The sequence below is a fragment of the Populus euphratica genome, unplaced genomic scaffold (genome assembly GCF_000495115.2).
Source record: "Populus euphratica unplaced genomic scaffold, PopEup_1.0 scaffold18.1, whole genome shotgun sequence".
Lineage (NCBI taxonomy): Eukaryota > Viridiplantae > Streptophyta > Magnoliopsida > Malpighiales > Salicaceae > Populus > Populus euphratica.
In genome coordinates this window covers 1,593,362-1,603,410 of record NW_011499881.1, presented here as the reverse complement: position 1 = coordinate 1,603,410, position 10,049 = coordinate 1,593,362, and the positions used below count along the sequence as shown (strand labels likewise).

The following is a 10,049-nucleotide window of genomic DNA, read 5'->3' as shown; positions in this document are numbered from 1 at the left end:
AAAAGCAAATAACAATTATAAAAATGAGGACCAAAGTTAATATAAAAATTAAATTTTAAGAAATGAAATTGAAAAATAAATATTCAAAAAAAAAATATAACAATCAAAAGTTTAAAGATCAAATTTGATATAATCAGCAAATAATGACATTTCTAAATTTTTCACAACTTCCGAAAAGTGTTTTCCTCCCAAATTTTGCAGGAAAACACTTTCTTGAAAATCAAGTGAAATTTTTCTGTGACTGGAAAGTGTTTTTCATTTACCAACTTTCCTAACAGCAAATAAACACAAGAAAGTTTGGAAAGTGATTTCCCAGAAACCACTTTTTGAAAAACAAACACAAGAAAGTTTGGAAAGTGTTTTCCCGAAAACCACTTTTTGGAAAACAAACACAGCTAAAAAGGAAAACACTTTCTTGGAAACCAAGCTAAATTTTTTTTTGATTAAAAAATATTTTCGTTGATCAGAAAGTATTTTTCGTTGACCAGAAAGTGTTTTCCATTGACCGGAAAGTATTTTTTGTTGACTGGAAAGTGTTTTTTTGTTGACCAGAAAATATTTTCCCTTGACCAACTTTTCTAATGACAAACAAATATAGGAAAATTTAGAAAGTGGTTTCTCGGAAACTGTTTTCCGGGAAACAAACATGGCCTTAAATAAATGGGTATAAAATGGAATAACAATATTGTTTAGGGGTTTAAAAACATATTAGGGGTGGGCCCCCTGCTTACACAGATCATTAAACTAAGAGCCTGAGGAAGTGATGGATGCGATACATTTAGGATCGTTGGAATAATATTCCGTTGATAATTGATGGCTATTTAAGGAAAGATCTCATCCATCTTCATATGGAATATTTGTTTTATTATTTTAAATGTATTTAAATTTTTTTTTTCTTGTTTTGAATTAATTTTTCTTGTTTTTTTAAATTATTTTGATATACTAATATAAAAAATAATTTTTAAAAAATAAAAAATATATTATTTTAATTTATTTCTAAATAAAAATTATTTAAAAAAACACAACTATATTTTTAAATACTTTTTTAATTTGGTGGAGGGCTCGTCCTGTTCATAATGATCTTTTATATTAAAAGCATGTATAATTTTATATGGTTTTGAATAATGACTGATAATGGTGTGGTTGAGTTAGGATTCAACAACCACATATAAAATAATAATAAAAAAAATACACAGCTAGAAATCACTTTACCTATTATTGCATGAACTTGGCATTTAAATATTCTTAATATTAACCTTAATCAGCTGAGGTGTATGTTTCACTTTTACCTGCTGCTGTATTAATGGTAGAAATTATGGTGTAATTGGTCTGCAAATCACTGTCTTCTACACGACAATCACAGAGGTATTTGTCGTCCTCAGACTGAGGGTATAAATATCATTTTATATATCAATCTTCATTAAGAAAACACACACTGATAGTGCATGCATGCAGGTGATTCAAAACATTCTCTTCCTGCTGTGGTGCTTTCTGCATATTAGTGTCATAAGATTCACATTCTTCCACAGAGCAAACTGGAGAGAGTTGATGGAAACGACATCGTTTGTTCTGCACCCTACGCTCGCACATAAATACCTGTTTCGATGAACAAAAATTTCGAAAATTGACACTCTCGAGAAAAAAATAAGAAGAAGGGAGAATATGCAGCGGCAGCATGGTGCTCCCGCGTCTACCAAGATTTCCTTCCTCCATTGCATCGATCTTTCCAACCCAGATATCCAGCAATCTTTTTCCCTTACAAACAGGTAATTTAAAATAATATCTTTCCTTTTAATTTCTCACTGATTATTAATTAATTCTGTTTTGATTCTATAAAATGGTTTTGTTTAGAGTAGGCGTGTTTGGATTGTGGATTTTTTTCTTTTTACGTGAAAAACCATGGAACAAGCCAATAACTCATGGAGGAGGGATCGATTAACGCAGAGTAAGAAATTGTCTGAATTGCCATTAAGTGCTAAAATAAAGGTTTTATTTAAGGGATGAGAAGCATAGACATTAGATTCCTGCTTTGGATGAGCTTTTGGATCCTGATAATCAACTTCATGGCTTGTTTCTTTTCATTTAATTTTTTTTCCTTTTTAATTTCAAAATTGTTACCTTTTCTTTTGTTTTATGAATCTATCGACAATAAAATGGAAGCAGTGATTGATTGTTTGTTTGTTTTTGGATATATTATATGGTAGTAGAAGACTATAAGGAGAGGGGTATTACACTGGAAATGAAGTCACCGAAGATGATCCTGAAGCTCCCGGTGTCTGGCCTGCCGATCGTATTTCACTTCTTCTTCTTTTTTTATCCATTAATTTTTATTAAAAATATTTTTCTTGTGTTTTTTTTTTAAAAAAAAGATTTGAGGCGGAATACGTAGAAGTTTCATCAACAACCACCGTAAGTTCTTGCAAACATATTTGAAAACATTAAGGATATTTGTGAGTTTTTAAAGTGATTTTGTTTTTTAAATAATTTTTACTGTTATGATTTAAAAAAATAAATGTAAAAAAATTATGGTTAAGTGTGGTTAGTTAAATTTAAATATGTATTTAGTAAAAATTATGATTGAAGTTTATATGCAGCAAAAAACATATATAAAATATTTAGTTATTGTTACTTTTTAAAAATATTTTTTACTTGAAAATATATTAAAATAATTTTTTATTTTTAAAAAATTAATTTTGATATTAACACATCAAAATGATCTGAAAATAAAAAAATATTAATTTAAAATAAAGAAAAAAATTAAAAATCAAATTTAAAAAAAAATGTTTGAAATGTAAAAACAAACAAAATTTTACAAAATTCAGTTAAAAAAATATATAAAAACTATTTCATAAAAATTATATTTTAAATTTAATTTTTTAATAAACTTCACAATATAAAACATAATTTAATGTATTACAACATATTTAACCATATGTTTCACACTATAAACACATAAACAGGTACAAAAACGGAACCTTAGTTATTTATTCATGACAAGAAGGGCGATGTAAACCCTACACATGCACATAATTACATGTCATGCAAGGACATTGAGGATTAGACATTTATTGCCTTCAAATTCAGAACAGAGCCCATTTATCATTTGCAATTTTCATATGATACGAAAGTGGCCCCTTAAGGAAGCTAAGCCAACCACAAAATTTACTCAATTGAAATCGCCTTGACCTGAACAGCAAAACTGACAATTGCACTTTTCATTTTTTTCATTTTTTTTAATTATTTTTTTATGTTGGATTTTTTTTTCATATTTTTTTAATTAATTTATTTAATTATTATATTTTTATAATACAACCTTTAGCTAGACTCATATCCAAAACTATTAAATTTTGTCTTGCAGCCAAACTCATTTAAAATTAGATCATATAAATTTAATGTTATTATTTATATTATAAATATCAAATCCAAGATTCCTGAGTATAGTTTAAAAAAAAAACCTAATATTTTTATATTTTAATTTTTTTAAAATATTTTATATATAAAAAAAATTAATCTACAGTAATACGCGGATCATCTAAGTAGTATATTGTCTATTACTCAAGGGCTAAGGATGCTGCTTCTGTGAAGAAAGCGGCTCCAGCGAATCCCAAGGCCGAGGCTAAAGCCTAAGCCGGAAAAGGCTGCGAAGGCCTGGCAAAGAAAGCTGTTGTTACGGCTAAAAGTAAGACTCCTGCGAAAAAGGCAGTAAAGAAACTCAATATATTCTATGTTAAAAATATTTTTAAAAAAAATTAATTTTTTTATATTTTATTAATTTTAAATTAATATTTTTTTAATGTTTTAAAATTGATATGTTGATATAAAAATAATTTTTAAAAAAATATTATTAATATATATTTTAATATAAAAAATTATTTAAAAAATAACCATAATTATATTTTCAAACGAGCCATCATCTGATGAAGAAGACAGTTAAAAAGAGTTAAAAAGACCGACAAGTGAAAGCTGTTTGTGTGGATAGAATGACAGGACTTCTAAAGTGAGGGTTTACCTGGTGTTATTTGGGTATGGAATTGCTTAATTTTTTTAGGAGAAATAATTTCAATGTAATTATTTGAAACGGAATTATTTGTTTTAGTGAATATTTGGTATTGGTTTGGTTAATATTTTTAAAAATGTTTTTTATTTAAAAATATATATTTAAAATTTTTAACATCATTAGTACCAGAAAATAAATAAATAAATAAATATACTTTTAAAACTCATATAAACACAGGTTAAATTTCACGAAAAGAGTAAAATAATTCAAAGTTTAATAGCGTAGCATCATCATCTTTCAGGCAACATATCCATGACTGTTTCGATGTTTAGAATAATGGTTTTGAGCTCCGATTGAACAGTGGGCCTGGAAGGATCCATGACGATGTCTTTCCAAAAAGAGCCCGGCTCGAAAATAGGGCTTGGGTCTGTGTAAAGCTCGTAGATGGATTCTGCTTCAGCCCTCAAATTGCTTACATTTGTCAAGCATCTGTACCCCTCTGGATCAGTCAGGAGCGTCTCGTCCCCATCTTTCCATGCTATCAGCTGAATTCATTTTGTGCCAATCAAAAAGTCAGTGTACAAGAAAAATGCAACCCCTACTTGTCTTTTGAATCGAGAGCAGTACGGAAATCTACAGGCAAGAACTAAGATAACTGCTTCTAGTTCTGAGCTACGAGGTACGGAAGGCGGGGCTAATTTTCGTACATAATGCAGCGTGTTCGAGGTCCATTTCTTGTCGAGGCCTCGAGATACAGAATAGTGTGCATCGAGGGGACCGCAACCTCGGCTTCCAAGCTCAAACTTACTAGTTTCTTAGAACTGACAGCTGGGTGATGGGTCTAATTTATTTCAATAGAATTCGACACTTGGCATGTCAATCGATAGATAGCGCCTCAAATAGCATGGTGGCCCGACAAAAATTCAAGGGTGGTTGGCAGACTCTCTTCCCTAATCGATGTGTTGTTTCAGAGGGGCCACGTTCATGCTTGACAAACACTGTCATGAAATTTGAGGCGGTGTGCATTTGTGCGCGCCAGTCACTACGAGAAAGAAGATAGGAAGCACGGGATGCATGGCGGATAAACCTGATGGAAGAGTCGTACTTACACTCGGCGGTGCTCCGACTGAACTGGTGCAATAAAGCCTGGCATTATCAACAAGGTGGCAGTATCTTTCAAAGGCGCTGGCGAATCTCTTGTGGGACTTTAACTGGCAATCCACCCTCACTACCCCTCTTGTCGTTATGGCTCTCCTGTTCAAAATCCCAGAAAAACATACCCTCTTCAATTACTATCATACATGTACCGTACGACAATAAACGAGAATGATGTTGATTACTACACAGCTAGTTTTATCATGTTTCGATTGTTACCTGATGCCTCTAACAACAGCTAGATAAGGGTCACAGACAACTCCAACCAGCTCTATTCTGTATGGTTTCCTGCCAGTTAATTCTCCTTTCTCGTTGTTTAATCGCTGGTCTTCTTCCTCTTGCTCTACCATTTCCCAGTAATTTTCATCAACGGTCCCATCCCCAGCAACCTGGTACCCTGGTCCCATTCGGTAACGACATTTGTGCACATTACGAGCCATGGCAATTGTTTGCTCCACGAGAGGCTCCCATGAAAGGGTGCCATCCATGATTACATCCCGTCCTTCATTCAGGGCAGTTACGAGGAGTGATGATGCCGCATCTGTTGATGATTGGTAGATGACATCCGGCTCTTTGAATGCATCAGCATCTATCACAACCGCCTTTGCCCTTGCTCCTGACCAGAACGGTCTGCCCAATTATTTATTGATCAGTGTCCCTTCAAATCACAATCACAAGGCATGCACTATTTTCCAAAGCAAAATCTTTTACTCCGTGCCCCATTGTTCATCGAATTCCGTAAATTAAATTTTCTTTCGACAAGATAATTGGCATTTTAGAAGGGGTATCATATAATTCTAACACAACTTGATAAAAATTCCAAGAAAGCAATATAAGTAAAAAAAAAAAAAAAAGGAAAAGAAAAATAGCACAATCACTTTGAAAATAGCGTTTGACATAGCTGCTGTTAGAAATAGTAATTGTATTAAAATTTATATCTTTTGATTTAATTAAAATGTATAAAAAATCAACTTAAATTTTTATAAAAATATAATAACCAATAAATAAAATTTAAAATCCAATGTCCAAGAAAACATGAGTCATTGGAGATATTTTAAAGTTTTATTTTCTACACACTTAATATCAACATCACTAGAAAGATCTTGAGAGATGATTTTAATCACATTGAAAGAACACCAACATTATTATAATTTATTAGGTTTTTTCTTATATTAGTTTAGGATTAATTACAATATCATTTTGTATTCTTCTAAGATATAGTTAGAATTGTCTCATTAAGAAATTTTGTATATAGATTTATATTGATTTTTATTAAGGTTAATTAATTTGTTAATCAAATAGTGGTTGTATACAAAAATAATATTCTCAAATGCAATTATATTCGAATTGTATTAATTTCCAAATCATTTTTTAATATATATTATTGTCCCAAAACTTTTAGTAAATTACATTAATTTTTAAAAAAAAAACCCATGTTCAACCCCTATTACTCTTGAAGTCTTCTTTCGTTTTTTTGGGTAGCTGATACTCTTCTTTCATGCATTTCATATATATATATAAAAGTTATTTTTAATGTTTTCGAGGTAAAATTTGATAAATCCGTACTCTTTGAGAATATCTTTGGTGACAGTGCTCTTGCCAGCCCCCATTCCACCACCCATAAGTAGCAGCACCGGACTTCTCTCGCTAAGCGCCACCGGCACCATGACCTCCGTACAATCTGATCCCCCTTGGGCGCCGATTGCTTTCAATTCCTCAACTCGAGTAGAAAATGCCCTTGTAACCTTCAAGTTCTCGGTCACCCTCTCAAATCTTTGTTTTCTGCCAAAACCCAAAAAAATTAAAACCATATGATAATATAAAGTATCCATGCGATTCCAAAAACCATAAAGTTTGGTGTGGTATAAGTGAAAAACCACGGCACCTCTGGCCCTTCATAAAAGAGAAAAATGAGGCCAAGTGGAAGTCGGTGAATTGAAAAATAAAAAAAATGAGGCCAGGTAATATAATATTACAAGTCATTGTCGTCAAACCCTTTGAGCTTTGGTTTCCTCACGGATTCAACATCCATAACCTGCCATCCATGCAGAAAATTAGAGTGAAGAGCATAAGTCAACAAAAACAGAAAACAGAAAATAAAAGGTACTGTTCCTTTTCTTTTTATTATTTGGTTCTGAAAATTGATGATAAACCTGACTGATAAACAGGGATGCTCTGCTCCAATGAAACGCAAAATAAGTGAGGATGCATTTTTCAAATTCCTCCATCAGCTTCACGTACAGAGATTCAAACTCAGGTAGATTAGCAAAAAAATCATAGATGTTCTTCTCACACCCTTCAGATCTTTTCAGATAATCATAAGCCAGTTTGCATAGCCGTGGACACTCATCTGCATCTGCAAATCCCATCTGCCTAGCTACAAAGACCAGAAAAGTGAAAAATGGGTAAAATTTCTTCTTTCTTGATTCTTGAGAAAAAAACATTATTTGTCAAGAAAAAGTAATACAGCTGAAGCAGTTTATAATTACTTAAATTAATTTACCAACATAATCGGAGAATCTTTCAAGGTTTCCCAAACGGCCAGATTCTGTCCTGACTAAGCCTGGAATGATGTGGTGGTCTCTTTTAGCCTTTGGTTTTCTCCAATAGTGGTGAGTCGCAGCAGCGGCACCGACGACACCCACTAAGGAAGCAGCAAGAACTCCTGTCAATTTGGCATGGCCGTTATTATTATCTAAAAGAAAGGAAGGAACTGTCGTCAAAGCTTATTTTCTTACTAGAAAACGATCAGACAGAGAGATTACGCAGAGCAAGAAAAAAGAAGGCTTACTTGACAGCATCTTGTTGAAGCTTAGAGGAGGCTTCACTGCAGATTTGATATAGTTTGCCGGGCTTTAGATGATTTTTCCGATTACAGATGGAGCTCATCTGATGATAAAACGAGCATGTGACTTTGTGGGTCTTTGTAAATAAAGGATAAATTTTTATACGCTTATCGATTCCCACATGACAAAAAAAGAAGAAGAAAAAAGAACGTTTTATTAATTAAAACAAAAGCTAGAGCATTTTGAATTGTTATTATACACCTGTCTTTGTTTATCGTGGATTAAAATAATGAATTGATAACTTTATTCTTAAAAAATTCTCATTAAAATGCTTTTTCAGAGATAAAAATGATCTTTTTTTTTTTAATTCATTTGTCATTTGTCGATCGTTAAGGGGGTTCTTGATTTTTTTCATTAATATTGTGTACATTTTCATATTAGTTATTCAAGTTTATCTTGTGTACAGTTAACTGTGGCTTATGGTTTTTTTGGCATTTTGTATTTTTAGTTATAGTATAATGATTCTATCACTTTTGGATTCAAATTTTTTTAAGCTTGATTTTCAGGGGCTAATTTATAATTGTAATTTTTTTCCCCTAATAATTATCGGGTTCTAACGGTAGGATGGTGTTTAAAAAAAACAAAGAGTTAAAAGCTGACATGTGAGCATGTTAACCTCTTTCCAGCAATGCATGCGGTTGCAGACAATGATTAAAAAAAATTGATTATAGATTATATTGCACCATTAGATTTATCTTGTCTTCATCTTCATCCATGTGAAATGCATATACTCGGCGGACATACGATATACTCGGCGGACATACGATGAGTCGCCAACTTTTTTTTTCTCTCTCTCTCTCTCTCTCTTTCCTCCGAAAAAATTATGCCTGGCCCCTTGCATTTTCATATTAGTTATTCAGAGTATATTTTCTTTTGATTTTTTTTCATGATTATTTAATATATATTTGTTTTATTTTGATTTATTTCTCTTTTTTTTTTTTTTGCAATCGCATCCTCTTTAAATTTTTTATTTATCAGATTTGATCCTTATTCTTTTTATTTTATTTTTTTACCTTTTATTTTGTTGAGCTATTTGTTGTTTGTGTTTCAAAATCTATCCTTTTAATTTTGATTTTTAATTTTGGTCCTTTTCTTTTTTGTTAGAGTTTTATTTTCTTTCAATTTATTTCTTTGATTCTAATTTGTATATATAATATTTTTTTTTATTTGGTCCTTTTGCTTTTGATTTTTTTTCATTGGCTTTTTTGTTGAGGTTTTTATAGCTTTTAATTTTATCCTTCAAATCAAGATTATGATTTTTTTCAATGATAATAATATTATTTTCAATTTGATCTATTTTATTTGTTTCCTTTATCCTAAATTTTTTATGATTTTTAATTTATTTTTTAAATCAAGTTTATGATTTTTGTTATAGTAGTAATAATAGTTGTGGTGGTAGTAGTAATAATAATAGTGGTAATTACCATGATTGTAACAACAACAACAACAACAACAATAATGATACTAATAATATTGTTAATGGTGATAATAATATTAATAATAATGATATTAATAGTTGTTTATTATGGTAATAATAGTGGTGATGATGATAATAATTGTGATAGCACAACGATGACAACGACGACTAAAATAATAATATTATTAATAGTAATAGTAATAATGAAACCAATAATAATACCAATAATATTGCTACTAGTGATAATAACTGTAGTAATAATAGTAGTTTTTATGATAATAATAGTGGCATTGAGAGTAATATTGTGATAATAACATTATTATTAATAATAATTGTGATAATAACAATATTAATATTACTAATAGTAACTATAATGGTAATAGCAATAGCATAAGAAAATATAATAACAAATGACAACATTAGTAGGGTATTATTAATAATAATGATAATAACATCACAGCCTCCAATAATAATAGTAGTAGTTTATTATGATGATTGTGGTAGTTATGATATCAATGATGATGATAATAATAATAGTAATAATTGTAATAATAATATCAAAAACTCAAAATAATAATAATGTTATCGATAATAATAACAACAATAATAAATAACAATAACAATGCTAATAATA

At 30.6% G+C, this 10,049-nt stretch overlaps 1 protein-coding gene across 7 annotated transcripts in view; it reads right to left on the bottom strand.

Annotated features, from left to right (window-relative positions):
* Window positions 1–8,125, bottom strand: part of LOC105129489 (uncharacterized) — a 17,722-nt gene extending 9,597 nt beyond the window's left edge. Inside the window, exons 1-9 of one of the 7 annotated variants that reach the window (XM_011031580.1) lie at window positions 7,944–8,124; window positions 7,656–7,847; window positions 7,306–7,529; window positions 7,129–7,187; window positions 6,719–6,934; window positions 5,372–5,782; window positions 5,107–5,251; window positions 4,310–4,542; window positions 4,030–4,048 (exon numbers count right to left, since the gene is read on the bottom strand). In XM_011031580.1, coding sequence (XP_011029882.1) covers window positions 4,045–4,048; window positions 4,310–4,542; window positions 5,107–5,251; window positions 5,372–5,782; window positions 6,719–6,934; window positions 7,129–7,187; window positions 7,306–7,529; window positions 7,656–7,847; window positions 7,944–7,953 — 1,494 coding nt within the window. In that variant the 5' untranslated portion in view covers window positions 7,954–8,124 and the 3' untranslated portion in view covers window positions 4,030–4,044. Of the gene's footprint in view, window positions 1–4,029; window positions 4,049–4,198; window positions 4,543–4,704; window positions 5,252–5,371; window positions 5,783–6,718; window positions 6,935–7,128; window positions 7,188–7,305; window positions 7,530–7,655; window positions 7,848–7,943 lie in introns of those variants that run through there. The other 6 variants (XM_011031579.1, XM_011031578.1, XM_011031582.1 and 3 more) reach the window with 6 other exon arrangements.
* Between the last annotated feature and the right edge of the window lie 1,924 nt (window positions 8,126–10,049).